Source organism: Oxyura jamaicensis, chromosome 2 (assembly GCF_011077185.1).
Source record: "Oxyura jamaicensis isolate SHBP4307 breed ruddy duck chromosome 2, BPBGC_Ojam_1.0, whole genome shotgun sequence".
NCBI lineage: Eukaryota > Metazoa > Chordata > Aves > Anseriformes > Anatidae > Oxyura > Oxyura jamaicensis.
Window position 1 is genome coordinate 39,245,258 of NC_048894.1, and position 20,710 is coordinate 39,265,967.

The following is a 20,710-nucleotide window of genomic DNA, read 5'->3' on the forward strand; positions in this document are numbered from 1 at the left end:
CTTCGCTTGATTGGGACTAAACATAAAAGGGATAGTTGTAAAGTGTAACTCTAATAGAAAGTGGGAGGTATATCTTAGCAAAGGAATGATACATTCCAGAAGAATTTAACCCATGAGACTTCTCCAGCTGAGCAAAGAAATCAATGAACTGCCAATACTTTAAATAAGTTATTTAAAGATATGGAATACCAAATCATTATTGCAGTATCATTGTTTCAAAAATAAATTTGTTCTTAACATCCTTGCAGTAGTTTTCAATTGTACTCAGTTTCACCTTGCCTCTGAAAATACCTACTACATGTACATGTAGTCTGTTTATAGTTTCTGCTGAGCTGAGTTCTTGTAACATGAATAGCCTATGAAATGGGTCAGAAAAAGCAGATTCTCTTGTGTTTATTAATACATTTGTTCCCGCTCTGATAGTTTTCAGACCACTCTGAATAGTGCCATAAGGGCATCAAAGAGCAATGGCACTAAATGTTTAGCACAGTACATTTACTCATGCTTTCAAACACACTCTTCTCCTTTTTTTGTTTTAGGCATGATAAGAATATGACAGGAACCAGAATAAAATAAAATAAAATAAAATAAAATAAAATAAAATAAAATAAAAAAGAAAACAACAACAACAACAACAAAAACCATGAAAAATTAAAGACCAGATAAACTCTTAAACAGGACAAGAGACTTCCTTTGACTTAGAAACGTCAAATAAACAAACAAACAAAAATATTCAAATAACAACCACTTTCTACATTGTCCATACATTATGACGTCAGCATGAAGAAAATGAATCAATTAAATTAAAACATATCTACTCTTCTGTTGCCCTCAAAGCAGAGGTCCTTTGAAAGAATTTCAGACTTGCAAAAACTGACCACGTATCCAAGATCACTAAGTTCAACTCCATTCAAAATCAATCCATAAGCTAAAAAAAATAAACAATTACATAATAGTAATCTGATGTTTTATAATAAAAATGTAAAAGAGGATCAAGGTCTGAAATACTATGATTTTTCTGAAAACCCAAAGACTAGAACTGTGGAGCCTTCGGACCTATCCTACTAGCTTGTGTCAATTCCACTCATAACAAAACAAAACACACCATGAAGACTGTGTCATTAAGCAGATGCATGTTACAGTGCTTAATACAGTTTTTAGAGCAATGCTCATGAATATCTGATAAACAGAATCTAATAAACTGGAGATTATTCTCAAGATTTCTAGCAGTTGCAACTACGGGCGTGCAGCAAACAAGCTGACATTTCCTTGAGATACTGTGAAAGATCTTATTTAATATTTCAATAGAAATGTTTTTCATACCTATGAACAACAACAGCATTGTTAGTACCGGACTTTCACACTGATACAGATGTTGTGACTGACAGTGGTTTCTATCTGCAGGATTATTCAAGCATAAAATTGTTGTCAAGGCAATCCCAATCAAAAGCAGCTGAGTCCACAGAAAACACATGGTGTTCATATGACAATGCTCTCCGTGTACATAGATGGAAGCAAAGAAGGATTTTATTGTGCATTACTGATCAATTGAGTCACACATAAATTACTGTAATTTTTATATTGCCATTTAGCTACACTCAGAAAGAAAGAAAAAGCCCTAGTTCTACATAAAGATCAAAAGAGAGGCTATTGTCTTCCAAATTACCATTGAGCTCTAATGCAAAATTGGTACAACAGTCTGTGGAATGCTGATAACATTTTGTGCTGCAGTTAGCTACAGATTGTCTGAAGTGTGGAAAAGTCAAAGCATAGGTGATTTAAAGTGAAAGACATTGTAACACAGTTAAATGTGACTGCTTCGGATTGAATTTTATGAGCATGTGATTAAGAGAATTGGTAACTATGAATCAGTAATCTCTTATTTCCAAGCAAATGACAAGAGCATCAGGAAATAAGAACATTTTTTCACACTAAAATTTTTCTTTAAGATTTTTCATTCAAATTAAATTTTAAAAGGGTCAAATTTTGAATTGGGTAATTGGGAAGCAGGCAATGAAGCCCTCCAGCTGGCTTTGGAATGCTTCTGTGTTGTGTTAAGCACCAAGCAATTACTCCTCATTTATTATTTCATGCTTGCAACTTTGGAATGCTCCACCCAAAATATCTCAAGATATAAGATAGCATGAAGTAATAAAGCTTCAAGGTCATTGCTATGTTTTGGCATGCACTAAAACATTGACCTGTTAAAAAAAAAAAAAAAAAAAAAAAAAATTAGTTTAGATCTAGGATATCATGATCCTAAACCCAGAATTAGCCTGCTATTTCTGCTGTGCTGTAAGTGATGCTGAAACGATCTGAAGAAATTACTTGTCCAAACAAAAGCATACTTTATATTATAATATAGCATAAAGAAACAAAACAACAACTAAATTATACAAGCAGACTGCACTGAAGTGTCTTCTTAGATTAAACATCCTTAATGCAACAAATAACTTTAAAAGGGTATCCAAAGCCTAAACTGTACCAGCAAGTTGCATACTGGGATCATACAATAAATTGTTTCTGCATTCTCTAGCAGATTTTTATTAGTATTAACTACTATTCTGAATTTTAAAAATAGTTGGTATTTGAGTCGTTATTAGAATTAGTATTTCTTTCAGCTACAAAAGATTACCAAAAATCTTTTGTACCTCACAACAGCTATATATAAAAATGTTAATAGATAGGCAGTGACACTTTAATTAAATATATCTTAATGGCATACATATATATATATGTAAACAGCATGACTTCATCTTTCCTTAAGAAATAAAAAGTTAGTGCAGTTTGCCATTAAGAACAAAGGATTAAACAAATCATTCAAATGATAAGGTAGGGTAGCTACACCAAGCAATACTGGAAATAATCCAATAATTCTTAATATATGGAAGCCCTCATAAACCACAAAGCTTAGCTGTTACTGAAACAGATGTTTATAACAATATATATATATAAAAAAAAAAAAAAAAAAAAAAGGAAAGAGGAAAAAAAAAAGGCTCAAAAGCTAAATGTAAGAGAGATAAAATGAAAGTAGAAACAAAATGAAAAGCAGAGATGAAAGGAAACTGATTTTCATTTTCAAATGGAAGCTCCTTTTCATTACAGTTTCTGGAGCAGAACCAGGAACTGCAAAAATATATCTATGTATAGAGCTAATGTACAAATGGATTTGACTACATAAGCCATAAAAGAAAGAAAGAAACATGTGTTAATCCACTATATTTGAGGAAAAACAATCAGTCATCTGCCTTGAACCTGAAAAGGACTACTATTGCAAATATGCATGCATATAAACATTCAAATAATCATATTCAAAAAAACATTTTTTTCTTATTTTTAAATGAAACTGCTGCATTACTGGTCAATTATATGCTTTCATTCTATAAATATACCTATAACCGAGTTTCATTGGAGCATTATTTTTGAAAACTTTTTCCTAAAACTTAGAGCAGAAGTTTTGAATATTAAATAAAGCATCAGACAATTACTAAAAACAAAGAATCCTTTGAGTCATTGATAGAAACCTGAAACAGACACAAACAATGCTCTACTAGGACGTTACCTAGGACACCACTGGCTGAATGTAATAACATAAAAATGAAGTTAGTATTTTAATAGTAAACAATACATACTCCAGCTGCCTACCTTTATCAAGCAATAGTTTTTCTCCAATGCCTAAAAAATGAGATCAGAAAAAGATTCACAATTTTCAAAAAAACACAAGAAATTCTCTTCATCAGTCGGAAATCCAAAATCTATTCAGAAACTTATTAAAATTTACACTTGACAGACAGTATTAGTGTCATCTGATAAATAACCATTTAAAAATTAACTGATACAATTCAGATTGTGAGCATTAAGTACAAAATTCTTACAGATAATTCACAATTCGGTTAAAAAGAAACAAAATTTGTGAGAAAAAAAATGGACATCTTGAAGGAAAGGGTAATTTGCTCATTGAGGCTGGAATTTTTCTAAGCTAACTTTATCATTTAACATCTGACCTAGTCACTACAGTTTGTTTCTTTGTTTTTAATAAATATATGCACCAAAGTGAAGAGAAAGACTTTCTTATGAATTCTTCATTCATCTGGTTTATTTTAGGTATTTATTTTAGAATGAGATGAACAGTACCTTAGACTCTGTTGACAAGATTTCCTCTCACACTAAGTAGAATCCAGTGCAACTGTCAATATGTCATATTCAATTGTCAATACATATATCTATAGGTGGTTAAAGAAATTCCATGTAGGTTCTCAGTAAATATTGTGTTTAAAAAATCAGTGTTTTTCTCTCCTTTATATTCTCAATAAAACCAAAAGGACAGATAAACAGTCTATGCAGTTCAGTGGTTATACTCTGCTAAAACACTGCATTTGAAGCCTGACTTCTCCATCTCAATATTGGCAGAAGATATACTGGATACTGTGCAATGTTATGGCCACTACCTATATGTCTGCAGATCAATTTAATCTCTGGTGTAAGATGATATAAGGCAATAGATCTGCTTTAGCTTTTACTCCCAGTGTCTGTAGACCATTGAGTCATCCCCCAGAAGCATAGTTAAAGGATGCAAAAGGGTGATAAAATACACTACGGAATTATTAGAAAAGTCACAATACACAAAGACAATACAGTATATAACAGAGCACAAAGTAGATGTAAAAAGATGCATTCAACAAGGTCCCATCAATGATCTTTTATTTTAATTGCATGTAAAATACATTTTATAATAGTAATATATATTACGTACAATCAATATGATTTGCCTAATGGAAAACTAGTGCAAACCTATTAAAGCCATGCATTAGCTGAATTTAGAGATCTGCATAAGTCTTATACATTTCCATGTTAATCCTCTTATTCTGCTTTGATGTTGTTCTTTTTTTTTTTTTTTTTTTTTTTTTCGCACAGCTTAGTTCACATTTTTACCAAAACACAAAACAATAACAAAACAACATACAAAAGATAATAGAAATAATATATGAGCTGGCAGCCCCAATGGGTTGTGGTCAGCAGCACAAAGGCCAGCTGGAGGACAGTCACTAGCAGCCCCCAGGGATTGTTAGTGCCAATACTGTCTTCATTAATGACCCAGACACTGAGATAGAGTGCATCCTCAGCAAGTTTGCAGATAATACAAAACTGGGATGAGAGTCTGATACACCAGATGGGTGTGCTGCTATTTAGAGGGACCTGGATAGTCTGGAGAAATAGGACAACAAGAGTCCCTTGAAGTTCAACAAAGGACAATGCAGTCATGAAACTGAACATGAATAATGCCATGCACCAGCCTGGGTTGGGGGCTGATTTCCTGGAAAGCATCTTTGTGGAGAAGGACTCAGGGTCCTGGTGAACACCAGGCTAGACATAATCCAGCAGCATGCCCTTGCCACAAAGAACGTCAATAGCATCCTGAATTGCATTAGGAAGAATGTTGACAGTACATTGAGGAATGTGATCCTTCCCTTCTAGACAGCCCTGGTGAGACACACCTGCAGTGCTTGGTCCAGTTCTGGGCTACTCCATACACAAGAGACATGAACACATTGGACCAAGTCCATCAAACAGCCACAAAGGTGATTAAGGGCTTAGAGCATCTGTTGTATGAGGAGAAGATGAGATCTGGGACTGTTAAGCCTGGAGAAGAACAGCTCAGGGAACTGCTATCCATGCACATAAATATCTTATGAGGTCAGGGGTGGGGAGTAAAGAAGACAGAGCAAGAGACTCTTTTCAATGGTGCCCAGTGACAGGGCAAGACCCATTGGGAACAAAAAGAAATACAAGAGATTAGACTCAGTACCCCATAAAATCCTTTTTACTGTGTGGGTGATCAAACACTCTAACAGGTTGCCCAGCAAGGTTGTGAAGATATCCAAAAACTGACTGAGCAAGGTAATGATCAACCTGCTCTAGCTGACAGCTCTGAGCTGGAAGGTGAAATAGCTGATATCCAGATGTCCCTTTTAAGGTCTCTTCATTGAAGAGAATTCAAAAATTTTGCCATTCTGTGGCATTTGTGCCTTCCAAACTCCAACATATCTTCCTTTTCATGCCATCTTCCTTCCTTTCTTCCACCTTGACTTACTACAACATTTCTGATTTCTTTCTCCTCCTTTTTTTTTTTTTTTTTTTTTTTTTTTTTTTTTTTCTTGTCCAAGGCCTTGGCAGACAGGCTTCTCTGTCAGTCACCAACCTACTCCACCTGCAACTATTTCAGAGTTAATCCAGCTGGACTGAAATGTTTTTTTCAAGAGTGAGTTGAATCTGCTGACTGTCCTATCATTTCACAGATAAAATAAAAATGTATTTTGGGAAGGCATGGCTCACTTAAAATTTTCCCACAAAGAATAATTTTCAAATGGGTCAGTAAAAGAAAATAGAACTTCATGCTTTCTCCTATGTTATTACCACACTTACATTCAATATCTGGAAGAAACAAAAAAAAAAAAAAAAGAGAAAAAAAAAAGAGAGAGACATCAAAGACTGCTATAATGACAGCTTCCGATAACATTTTTTTTTCCTTTTTGGAAAGGTCCACTTATCCTTTGCCATTGATAAGAAATGATGGCTGAATTCTCTGCTGAATTAAAATAAAATAAAATAAAATAAAATAAAGGCCCAAATCTTCAGAACCTAACCCATAACAATGTGCTTACAGAGAGTCCTTCCTAACTTCAAATAGCTTCTGAAATGATCAATATTCAGATGTATACGATACAGAGATATTGTTTTACATGGATATAAACTTGAACACTCACTCTAGATTCAAAAATCCATATTCAGGAAAATGACTTTACTGTACAGGACATGTAATTATGTTGACAGAAAACAGTCTAAATGTATTCTGAAAGGTATTCCTAAAGTATCTATCCTTATGGCCAATGTGAAGGTGTGAAGCATTTTATGAGGAAAACATACATTGACAGAAAACAGGAGGAATTTTTAAAGCTATCACAGACCTTTAATGACTTTATAGCAGGGAATCTATATATATATGTATCATAATATATGGTGAAAATATTCATTTTTGTTATCACCCCTTGAACTGGTTTGTATATTATCACAAAATGAGCTTCTTTTGGAGTGGTCATACTTTCAGTTTTTCTGTGATAAGTAACTACAGGTATCACATATAAAATGATAAGTAGAGATGAAATGAGGATGTTAAACAATAGAATGGATAACAAAGTTCCCACATGCTTAGAATATCATCGTTCATTATGTGACTAGCAGTATAGCTCTTCATGATATTTCATTTCCCCCAGATTCCTCGAGTTCTAGCCTTCTAATGTTTCTAAAAAGTACTTAAAATGGAAAAAAAAAAACAAACAAACATAACTGACATTTACAGAATAAGCAAAATGACCCCATATTTCATGTTTTTTTTCCTTAGTACTTACTCTTTCAATATAAGGAAACATTTATGAAAGTTTTTAAGGAGTCTGCTTGCATGGTGGATTGCACAGTCGCCATTATTTATTGCAATAAGACATGCTGGCACCATGTCTAGCAAAATACAAGTTTGTATACTACGTAGTCTTTTTTCATAATCTTCATTGCATAGCACTGCTGATTTCCTGATGGCATTTCATTGCTGGAGCTGCTAAGTGTACAAAGAACCAGTGAACTGAAATCCTGACCAATGTGCTGTGACTGACGTATAATTCACCATTTAGCCACTGTTGTACGTGATGGATTGGAGGTGATATGAACATGACCCTATCCTCAGCGTATTTAGGATCAAGTATTAATCTTCAGCACTGAGCATTTTATTTTATTTTATTTTTTACTGTAGGAAAAGCTCTGGTTACAAGCAATCACAAGTGCAGGTAACAGAACTTATTTCTAGTTATGAATGATGAATTCATAAAATATATTCATTAATGGAACGATTCTCTCTGAACTGCACATTACTATCAGAATATTGGACTTCTAGAGTGATCATTTGTAAATAGCAAATGCAGTGCAGCATGTTCTGATATTTTATTCTGGCTTTCAGAAAGCATGTTGCTCTTGAAATTTCTATCAAGTAAATATAAAATTTATGAGTTTATTTTTATTTCTTTAACTTATAAGGCAGACAAGTTCATCCTTTTAGCTACTCAAAATGGATTTTTTTTTTTTTTTTTTCTGATAATGTGCTTATATACTTGATTCTACAAAGGATAATTTACACCAAGGATATGCCATTCTACTGCCAGCCACATCAATGCGGACCTGTAATAACTATATTTGCCTTTTGATAGAACAGGCTGCTTTTCTTTGAATAACAGTGACTGAATAGGGTTTTTGCCACAAGTTGAACAGTGTTCAGTGTTTTGTGAAACAGTCAGATTTTAGGCTGTTTGTCAACTAATAGTATTTTTTTTTTTTTTTTTTTCTTGTAGAATGCTACGGAGGTCAGTATTTCCAATGTAGACTACATATGTATACATGTACATACATATATATATACACACATTTACAAAATTAATCTAGGAAGTCATAAACTGTGGAAATCTGAGAAAAATCCTGCACAGCCCATCTGATTTGTACTACTGACCTTGTATACAAGACAGATCATATGTCTTGTCAAGGGTCTAATTCAAAGCCTGATGGAAAGAGTCAGACTGGTTTTAAGGTGCTTTGGATAATCCTCCAAACTTACATAGAATAAAAAAAGAAAGTAACTAAAAACAAAAACAACTACAAAAAAAAAAAAAAGATTTGAGTAATAATAATAATAAAAAATCTTCAAATTCTCTCACTTTTTTCTTCTTTTCCTCTAAACACTAGATCATATTTTGTAAACAATAATTCACTATTTCCCTCTTACTGTTTTGACCATGGTAACTGATAGCAGCGGAAGAAACTTGTAAAGACATTTTTATGTTTAGAAATATATATTAATAATAATATTAATGATAATAATAATAACAAATTTTGAGATTTCCTGTCCTTGTTCCCATTCTCCCATACTTCATTTCTTTCATAATAGAAACATCAACATCTCTCTTACTGTTCTGATCACAGTAACAGGTAAGGAGAGGTATTTTAGAGGTATTTACTTTTAGAGGTATTTATATGTTTAGAAACACACATATATATATTTAAATAACTTCTACATTCCCCCCTTTGTCCCTATGCTTCATTTCTTTCATCACAGAAACAAAAATACTTGTAATATTTATTTATTTATTTATTTTAACAAACACAACAATACCGTAATAATTATTTTTTAAAGCAATGCTATTATTGTTAGGATATAAATTTCCATTAAAATATGTGCTGTGTATATTAAAGTTCTATACCTAAGAGAGATCTATATATAGATACGTATATATAGAGAGAGACAGATATAGGCAGGTATCTGCCTATAACAAATATAGTAAAAATGTAACCTAAAGAAAATACTGCACATCTGCAAGGTACTTTTTGTTTGTTTGTTTGTTTGTTTTTACTATAGTTGGCTAGTTCTTACTATAGTTGGCTATTTACAGTGCTAAACTCACTGAATCAGGAGAAGTGGTTCCAAGTGAGCAGTAGTATCTGCTTTTTCACAGCTTTAGCTTTTTTGCTGTTGCTGTGTTTGACTAGTTTGGGGGGGGGGGGGGGGGGGGGGGGGTATGACTAAATATGAAAACTGCAAACCTTCATACAGAGAATAAGAAAAGCAGTCATACCTTGTGTGATACTAGACTACACTTCAATGAATCTCCAACCTTTCTTTGAAATTTCCAGTAGAGTAACCACATATTTAAAATGTGAGCTTAATCAAATCCTGTTGACTTTACCAAATACATAGATTTTATTTGCAAATGAACTTTATATATATATATATATATATATATATATATATATATATATATGCAAAGGAATACCCATCCACTAATATAAAGGATATGATTTAATTCTGAAGACTCATTTAAACAAAATAATTGTCATCAACATCACTTACCTGATTATGTGGCATAAAGATTATACAGCTATTTTCCAGCTCAAAATCATGCAATAGCCATTAAAAAAAAAAAAATGCAATGTTTGAAATTTATGGAAACTATGTTTATACTAACAAAGTTTTTTCAAGAGGCTTCTGAACACAATTAGTGCAATTTGCTGCATTATTTGTGGTTAAAATAAACCATCCATAAGCAGTAATACATAGAGTGGTGCTGTGCATAGACTCTGAGGTTTAGACCAGTTGATATGTAATAGTTTAATTTCTATAAAAATTAATCAAATCTTAAGTATTGCATTCTAGCCTAAAGAATGACAAGCCTCTTTCACAGAGAGAAATTGGTTGCATGGCTGTCATACTCTCACCAGCAGACTGAAAGGACTAAAAGAAATCAATGTCACACAGAAAGATGGATCAAGCATGAATTAATGTAGCAAGCACATAACCAAACAGACATGGAATTAAACAAGGTAAAAACAACAACAACAACAACAAAAAGACCAACAAAGATTGTTGCTTAACCTGTTTTGTCAGAGCTGGTATTGATGGTATTGGTAGTGATGGAAGTGAAGGTAGTCTTTGCGCTGTCCTTGGTAGTAACAGATTTCTGTTTATTTTTCATGGCTTCCAGTGCTTTGAGCTTCTTGGCATGTTTAGTGCCTTTGTAGTGGGCCGCAGCCTGGCTCTACAAAGGAGAACAAAATGAACCATGCAATCAGGCTCATTTCTAAACTGGTATTCTCTGTATTAGTACAAATACAGACTACCTTTCAATAATGGGTACCACTAACATTATCCAAGTACTGACCAAATGGAAAACTGTATTTAGAATGATGCTTGGAAAACAATGGAAAAAAATACTCAAACATCTGCAATCCAATGAATACAGTATACTACTGTATAATAATTTTACTTACAGACCAAAATAAGATTGTTTTAGTATACCATGCTTAAAACATGTATCTTCATCAGCTTTTCTGTCAAGATTTTTTTTTTTTTTTTGCTTTTGCATTAAAAAATATATAATTTTCAGGCAATGGGGAAGAAAACACTATCCTCCCAGTAGCTTTTCACTTTTCCAATTCCTCTTAGAAATTAGAGACTTTGCTAACGGTTCCTTCAAAGAACAGTTTATATTTAACAGTGGTATCAGGAACTTCTCAAATGAAAAACAAAGACCAAGCTACCCAAGGCCAAACAAAACATAAACCACCCTCTTCAAAGCCCATCACCAAAGATTTAACTGCAATTATCTGGCTTTCTTAATAAATAAATACATAAGTTCCAGTGTTTGAAATTCAAAGCCAGGAGCATCCTTTCTAAGCAGAAACCTCATAAATATGTCTTGGCTACATGATATTAAGCCAAAATAGATTTGTACATGCATTGCTATTGAGATTTATATATTACATTGAAAAGGATTACACTGAAAGAACTCTCATTCTAAGAGTTAACAGCAACATTTCTTCATTTTATTTATGTTGTATGTATATTTTAAGAATAGTATTTTAAGTATAGGAGTAAACCTTACTAAAAAAGACATTGGAATTAATATGAATAATCAGAGCTTTTTTTTTTTTTTTTTTTTTTTCTCTAATATGTAAACTCCTATAAGAAATATACTCCTCCAATTAATGAAATAATAATTTGATAAATTCCTTACATTTTTTTATTTCTGAAATTCAAACTTAATTGAAAACAATTCTTTTCCTAGTTGAAGAACATTACTGAGACCATAGGAAAATAATCAAAATTTAACTATCACAGAAATGAACAAAATAAAAGCAACTATGCTGGGTCAGCCCAAGGATACATGAAGGTCAGTATTTTCATTCTGACATGAAACAACTGAAGATGCTGAGAAAGAACATATAAGGTAAACACTTTCTATTGTGGAATCACAAGAAGAAATAACACGTATGTCAATTAGGAGTTACAAACTCAAAGGATCAGAGGGATAAAATGACACAGTCATTCAATTCACTAAGTCACTTGTGCAGGTGGAAGATGCCTGCATTATCTGGTACCTGTTAGTCATTATACCTTTACTTAATGCTGCCCTGTACTGAATTCTAGGATGTGAGGAAGTTCTAGTGAATATCACAATAAGAGTGTTAATTAATTAATCTCAAGATTTATGGTTTTCAGTATTCATGAAAAGTCATGTTTCCTTCCAGATGCCTGAGATTTGAGAAGCTCAAGGTGAGAAGAAGTGAGAAACCTTATCTAAACTAATAAACATGTATGTGTATATATATACACATAGAAATACATACACACACATGCTCTTGTTGTACATTGAGATGCATCATTCAGTTAGGTAGAAAAGCCAGTTTCTTTGTATCTAAAATAATGTAAATATTATAGTAGGTACCCTTATTGAAAGAACACTGGACAGTGAAGTTACTAATTAGAAACAACTTGGACAGAAACAGCACAATCATGCACCTTTTACAATTCCCAAGACGTAACATCAAGACATACTGTAAGCCAGATACAAACAATTAAGAGATGTTCATTACTGATAAACTGAAAGACCAGTGTCAGGTTATGATGATGCATTAAAAATGACATTATAAAGTACATCTTTATGATACTATCATGTCAACTGTTTTTACAGTTTCTAGTCAAAATTAATTACCAGTCAGCTTCAGTTTCTGAGTGCACTTGTTTTCCCTAACTAATAGTGTCATTCTTCAAATATCAGAAAAGTAGTCAGAACATGATCCTTAATACTAGATTATGAATGCCAATTTTAGTTTGATACACAGCTCAAGTTTCTTCACAGAATTACTGCTAGAAAACATCCAGGTTTATGCCTACTGCATCCACTCTTTACTCCAAATTCTCACAGCTACAGCTCCACAAACCTCAGCCTTGTGTTGGATGCACAAGGAATATAAAATAAGGCCCTATGTAGAAAGTGGTGGCCTTTTCAGTATTCTGAAATACATGAATGAAAAAATTCCAAAATAGAAATATGTTGCTTAAACTTACAGGTACAGTGGCTGTTATGAAATTCTCCATTGCTCACTTCCCACAGACCACTGACAGTTTACCTAACCACTACTTAGAGATCTTTACTTGCAAGAGTGGGATGGGGCAAATGGAAAAATATCCATAAATATCTTTTCAACATGGCAACATAAAATATGGTACTATAATTTCTTGCAGCCGTAACAGAACTAAAATAATCCTCACTACTTAAATGACATTTACTTATAGCTTATAAAATTAATTGCTTAAAATGGTGTTTGCTGTCAGCCTAAATAAATAAAAATAACAATAAAAATTAAAAATGATCATAAAATACAATTAGTCCCAATCTTATCTTAATATTTTAATATTTTATCTTAGTATTATCTTTTTATGTGTATATATATCTTATCAACTTGTGCAACAAGTTGTGCTCAGACAAGTTATAAGCAGAGGACAGACAAAACCCAGAATCTACTGAACTCAATGCGAAACAAGGGAAGATTTCCTTTTATGTTTCTTATAAAGGGGTACTGAATTTTATAATTGTTCATCTTGATGGAAGCCAATCTCCTTTCAGAAACAGCTGTTCAATCTAAAAACAGAAGTTTTCTCAAGTAACAGAGATTTAGGACAATCCTAAAATGAAAACTCCATATTATTAGAAAATACTTGGTAATCACAAATATTTTTCCTAAAGTCATGTAATATTAACTTCTGTTTCTTTTTAGGCTTACAAAATCATCAGAATAATACCTTAAGACAGACCTTACTTTCTTCTTTCATCACAGTTTCCAACACAGTGTGTTTTTTTCTCACAACACCTTCAGCAAGTTTGTAGACAACACCAAGCTGGGTGGTGCAGTTGATATCAAAGAAGGAAGATATATCATTCAAAAGGACCTGGACAGGCTGGAGAAGTTGGCCCATGTAAACCAAATAAGGTTCAACAAGTCCAAGTCCAAGGTGCTGTACCTGAGTCAGGACAATCCCAGACAAGAGTATAGAGTGGGAGAAGAACTCATTGAGGGCAGTCCTGTGGAGAGAGACTTGGTTCTGGTGGAAGGAAGGCTTGACATAAGCCAGCAGTGTGCACTTGCAGCCCAGAAGACAAACTGTTTCCTGGGCTGCCTTAAAAGAGGCGTGACCAGCAGAGCAGGGTGGTGATTTTACTCTGGGTGGCCTTTACTCTGCCCTCATGAGACCCCAGCTGCTGTACTGCATTCAGGTTTGGGACCTTCAGCACAAGAAAGGTGTGCACCTGTTAGAGCAAGCTCAGAGGAGGGTCATAAAGATGATCAGAGGGCTGGAGCACCTCTCCTATGAAGAAAGGCTGAGAGAGGTGGCAATGTTCAGCCTGGATAAGAGAAGGCTTCGGGGAGACCTCATTGTGGATTCTTAATACTTATAAAAAGGATGGAGAGGGACTCTTTATTTGGGTGAATAATAATAAGACAAGGGAGAATGGTCTTAAGTTAAAAGTGAATAGATTTAGATTAGATATTAGGAAGAAATTCTTCACTGTAAAGTTAGTGAGGCACTGGAACAGCTTGCCCAGAGAACTTGTGGATGCCCTATCCCTGGATGTGTTCAAGGCCAGGCTGAATGGGGCCTTGGCCAACTGGATCTAATGGGTGGTATCCCTGCCTATGGCAGGGGTGTTAAAACTATATGACCTTTAAGGTCTCTTCTAACCCAATCCATTCTACAATTCTGTGATCCTCTGATTCCATGTTTGATACACAGAATTATCCCTAGTACTGTGAATACAAGTGTCAGCTGACATGTTACCCAGTCTTAGTCTCATGATGGAACATGAGAAATATGTCAAATATTGCTGCTTTCACATTACAGTGCACTTTAAGGAACTATATCCATTCTTGAAAGAGATGTCAAACTGCAAGTAAAAGGTATATTATATTACTTTGTATTTGAAGTTGAAAACCCATGGATCCTTAACTAAATTTTGAGAGCTCTGATCCTGCAAATTACGAGTGGATAAAATTTATTCTATGTGAGTTACCTAAAAAACAAAGAAATGGCACGACGTCTAAACGGTAATTCACTTTTCAAGGTTATTTGTAAAGTCCTGCCTGTTTCAGCAATACAGATCAGTTTAAGAATCTCTTTAGCAAAATAAACAATTTCCTCTGGTTCCGCATATCTATGTTGAATTATTAGAGACCTTTCTAATCCATACATTTTCTAAACTTGCCAAATTGTTAGAATGTAAAAACATATTTGTCTGTGTAAAAAATAAAATATATACATATATATTTATTATAAATACACATATACATACCATAAAATAATAACTATCCTATATGCAGTTTGTATAGTTACACCTGAAAGCAGTTAGAAATAACATCCATAGCGTCAAAACTCAGCTGTATTTTCTTTGATTAAGTGCAATATTGTACCACAATTACCATAAGGACATCATATTACCAAGAAAATTGCAATGTGTAAAATATGATGAGAAAGATATGAAATATTTCAAACAATTCAGACAGTATTCTTGTACAATTACAGTCATCATATCTATACAGCAGTCTTCAAAATAAGTTTGTCAGTCTGACTAATGTACTCTAGTGAATCATGTCCTCTCACTTACATTCTTTAGCCATTGGTTCAACAAAAACATTGTGCTTAATTTTTTTGCACTGAAACACAAAAGGGTCTCCTATTCTCAGAGAATTTTCAACTTCGCAGCACCACATCTTCCATCCTTTCTATATCCCTCCTGGTTCATCTCATATTATCAGTCTTCTTACAGATTGATTTCTTGCCTTTTTCATTCCTTCCAGGCAATACCTTCCTAATAAAAGCCGACTCAAAGAAAATAAATTTTTAAAAAGTGTAGTCAGTATATTCCTGCGATTCTTCCTCACAAAAATTCCTCACAACTATCATGCATTATATCTTTCTCATTTCACGATATATTTTGACAGCTGTCCAACGGGAGGAGTCCTATGCTCCATGTTGTCATCCAACCAATCACTAGCAAGGCTGAAGTCTATCTGTAGCCTCAGAAAGCCCCAAACAAGGACTGAGAGAGCTGAAAACCCCTTTTTGTCTGTCTGAGATTTCAGTAGCTCACATCATGTCCTTGTTTTTACCAGTTGCTGAATGCTATTATCACTTCTGTTGTCACTCCCAGTAAAATAGTAACAACTTTGGCTAATATATCAGTAATTGACATGAAGATCTCCCAGAGTAAAAAGTATACAAAATAGCTTTAAAAACAAACAAACAAACAAAACAAAACAAAACAAAACAAAACAAAAAAAAAGAGTTTTCTGGTTCAAACTAATATTATCACTAAGCTGGCCACTCCAGGTTAAGCAGTAACACAGAGTTGCGTAAGGCAAAAGGGCTTCTATCCTTTGGTGTAGTGAGAGAAATTGTTTATGAGATGCCTGTGCTACATGTTATCTTATTCACTGAGTATAGATTATCTTCCTGAAGATGGGCTGTCAACAAGCACTTCAAACATAATTTTGCAGGTACTCGAGAAATTGATCAAAATCAAAAGACTTTTTTTTTTTTATTATTTTTTTTGAAAATGCATCATAAAGTTTTTTTTTCTATTGACTCCAAAATTGCCAGGTTGACTGCCAGTCTCGCCAGTCAGTGATGACATCATTGAGCTCAGAGAAAACTGCTGTAAGCAGCTGAGACATTTGTATACTGCCAAGTATGTGCTACATTCATAACCAGAGCTGATCTCTATGGAAGAATAAGTTAACTGTAGAAGTTTACAGGAAGTTTAGCAGCCTTGAGACTCCCAACAGTTGGTACTGCCTATGACAGAGCTTTTACCATGAGTTATATCTGATAAAATAAGAAGAGTGTTGTACAGTCTTTTGTACTGAGATTTATTTGCTCTAGTACATAAGTAAGTCTTTATTTAAAGGTATTTTAAAATTTGCAAAATAATATGTCTTGCAACACATACTATTTTTTTTTGCCCAGTAAGTACAGGCAGGAAATTCAGGATTACTTATACAGCCTATACTCACTTTCTAGAACACGGAGGAACTCCATGGACTTCAGAACTTAACAAAGTCACAGTACAAGAGAGAAACGAGCTAAGAACCTGCACAAGCCTTTGAAGAATAAGAGATTAAGTGAAGACGTATAATGTAATTTTTAAAGGTGATGTCAACACGATGACAAGTTTTATATTGAACAAGAAGAGTACCCTGATTTCTGCCTGATATATACAAACTCAATCTGCAGTCAATTATAGTGTAGATAAATGTTGCCTGTTGTCATTTCTTCCTTCTGCTAGGCTTACCTTTATCTTCTGAATTGTGTCATTTCAATTTTTTGTGCACTCTATCATCAACATCAGTCTGTAATACATAGCCAGAGAGTTAATTACGTTACAGACTCAAATGTAACCATGGTATGAAACGCCAAGAATGTGTGTGTAATGTGACTTCTTTCAGATATGTTCTGAGAGAAGGCTTTTACCCCATCAAAAGTTTTATTGCTGATTATTTTGCCTCCCTTCCCTAGAGCTAGGCATACAAAAACAGAGAAAGCACCAAAAAGGACATTTATGTAGAAAATAAAACAATTCTCCATTACCATGGCAGAATAACATAAATGTTAATTCCAAGTCATTTAATTTTCTCTTTCAATAGAAAGAAATTCTGTTCCCTTTTCTCCTTCTTAGAACATTAACCCTACACATTCTTGAATGTACTTTGAGACTCAAGGATGACAGAGAGGATGGGATATTTCTGAGCTCACCATTTCCTTCACATAAACAAAGCTGCTTCATCCCATCCCCTGTGCTTGGGCTTCTTCCAGATCCATTTATATAATGATGAGAGACTGCTCCTGGCAAGAGTCTGCATCACATTGTGAGAGAATGGCATCGACCCCATTCTTATGGTAAAATCATCCATTCTATAGTAAAATCAAATATTGTCATTCTGGAGAGGAAAATCTATTTTATCTTGGTCAGATAAAGAAGGTAAGAATCCACTGTGTAATATCTCTTGTCCTGTAGCACTCTAGTAGACCATGAATCTACTTTTACTGTAGGCTGATACTGAGTATAACATTACCTGAAACTATCTAGGCAAGGTACAAAAAGCTGCCTAGGTATAGAACACTTCCCACTTCACTCCCAGTAGACATAGAAGACATCAAAATATATATGCTGACGGGAATACAGCTCAAGTAATAAATCTCTTCCCATATGTGGCATTTTCTTTTAAGGAAACTAGTATTTATTCATGCAGTACAACAAAAGTTCACTGCATGCCAAAGTTTAACAAACTGTTTATTTATTTTATCATCTATTTTAACCTTGTTATTGCTAAGGAAGGTGAAGTTTAAATTCAGTAACAGAGTTTTTCCAGTTCTGGTCTATGAAAGATTTTACATAGTGGCTTTCATAATTGTTTCTTTGGGGGAAACTCTTTTGATGGAGAGATGAAACATTCTTTAGAAAACAGGTATGAGTGAAACATTAATCAATTAAATTAACTTTAACATTTAATCTGATCTTTGTTGTATTAATTGGCAGACTTTCAAGCACCATTTACTTTCCACATGACAAATCTTGTAGTAGTTAGAATTTCAAGAGAATATTGAGCTTGTTTGATCTTTTACTCAGATTAACCAGGTGGTTAATCTCAGATTAATTTTAGAATAAAATAGAGGAAGGTTAATCTATCTATATATATATATATACACCACTTTGTGTGGCTCATGACAAAATTATGTATTTATTCAGCTTAGTAAATATAATATGTATGTTTCTAGTTTTGAATCTGGAACCAAAATATTTGGAACCAAGATCTTGAGCAAATGTTTAGTTGTTGTTGCTGTTGTTTTTTACAAATGTATCCCAGCTTCCCTTCTGTATCAGTAGACACCCGCCCATATTTTACTCACTGTGTTAATTAATACTTTTTGAATGATATGTGATTGAATGGAAATCCTAAAAGTGGAAGCTGATGTAGAATGTATCTAACAACAAAGAAACAACAAAGAAAGTAAGCTCACCATTATACAAATTTCCTGTGACTTACTCAATAATTAGTTAAATAATGTAAATGTAATTCAGTATTCAGTTTATACACAAAGAAATTTTGCCTAAAAACAAAAGATATTGTTGAATTTAAAATAACTGCTTTACAGTAATTTTCTGAATAGTATTGAAAAGTTCAGACTTTTCTGATGTTGTCTTAAAATGAATAACAATGGTGGGTATGTAGCCAACACGCTTCTGAGTTTCAGTTTGTCACAATTGACAACAGCTAATGGGATTCAAGAGTATACACATACACTTACCTTCCCAGAGCCTCAGTCTATTTAAGAATTTTTCATTGACTGGAAATAAAATGATTTCCCTCTGCATTCAGCTGGTTAACTGTTAACTAAAGAAAGTTTAGTGGTATATTTAGCATAACTCCTTTGAGTGTTTTCACCTGGTTTCTCTTACCAAGCAAACCACTTTTGTCTGTTTACATTCAGAATAGCAATCTCATTAAATTCTGGGTTTCAGATTTTTATTTATTTATTTTGACTGAATCAAACCATCAGAGAATAGTGGTAAGCAAGACAAAAAAAATATCACAAGCAATTTTAAAGAGGACAGGAAAAAAAAATGTATCTTTAAATTCCTATTAATTCAGTACCTTTTGAATTTTATATTTGAAATGACAGACAAGGTAATAGCGCTTGTATGTACAAAACCACAGAAGAGTATATGGAGATATTTTCATTGTGTTCTTATGTACAGTCTTCATATTGTTACTGGAATTACTGTTTTTAATGCTGTATTTCATAGAAGTTTTTCAAATCTGAAGTCTGTTTTCAGAAAAACGCCAATTCAACTTTCTGATTCTTTTATTCAAATATAGTTTCAATTTCCACTTCAACGGTTATTTCAATATAGATCTACCCTGCATCCTTTAGATCAGCTCTTACCCATAAGAAGAAACTCAAAACCCACAAACTAGAACTGTATGTGTTTGAATTTCCTAATTTCATCACTGTTTGAGTGCACTTGGCTGTAATAAGGTGGTCTCCAGGTCAAATCCCCATCCTCCTTTTAGAAGGCCTTTAGTGCATATAAAATATATGGATTGTCCACTATCAAAAGTCTTCACAGCTACACGAAGATTGATAATTCAAGGCTAGAACTAAGACTGAATAGTTTACAGATTCTTTCCTTCTCCTCATATTCCAAGGAGAATCCAAGCTTTTCAAGTACAATAACCTCTAAGGAGAGGCCATATGTTTTCTTGGAGTAAAAGAACTCTTAGCTCACTAGTTCCTGGCTCATTTAAACCAATTTTGTAACTCCAAAAGTGACCTGTGCCAGAGGTTTGCTGAAAAAGTCCTACTGTAGGCTTCTGCACAGGAGAAGAAATTAATATTTCTTTGAGAATATATTACATTAAAAATAAAAATTAAAAAAGAGAGAGAGAGAGAGAAAACAAAGTAAAATGAATAAATGTAATCTCCCACTATAGAAAGAAAGAGAGAGGAAAAAAGAGAGAGAAAGGGAGCAAAGAGAGAAAGAGAAAGAGAAAGAAAGAAACAGAAAGAGAGAAAGAGAAAGAGAAAAAGAAAGAAAGAAAGAGAAAGAGAAAGAGAAAGAGAAAGAGAAAGAGAAAGAGAAAGAGAAAGAGAAAGAGAAAGAGAAAGAGAAAGAGAAAGAGAAAGAGAAAGAGAAAGAGAAAGAGAAAGAGAAAGAGAAAGAGAAAGAGAAAGAGAAAGAGAAAGAGAAAGAGAAAGAAGGAGAAAGAAAGAGAAAGAGAA

The 20,710-nt window shown here is 33.6% G+C and overlaps 1 protein-coding gene across 4 annotated transcripts in view; it reads right to left on the reverse strand.

Annotated features, from left to right (window-relative positions):
• The window catches only part of ZNF385D (zinc finger protein 385D), a 242,742-nt gene that overhangs the window by 54,996 nt on the left and 167,036 nt on the right, over positions 1 to 20,710 (reverse strand). For 3 of the 4 annotated variants that reach the window (XM_035316282.1, XM_035316280.1, XM_035316283.1), the window contains 2 exons: positions 10,466 to 10,628; positions 3,646 to 3,675 (listed from right to left, as the gene is read on the reverse strand). In XM_035316282.1, coding sequence (XP_035172173.1) covers positions 3,646 to 3,675; positions 10,466 to 10,628 — 193 coding nt within the window. The remainder of the gene's footprint in view (positions 1 to 3,645; positions 3,676 to 10,465; positions 10,629 to 20,710) is intronic. The other variant, XM_035316281.1, reaches the window with a different exon arrangement.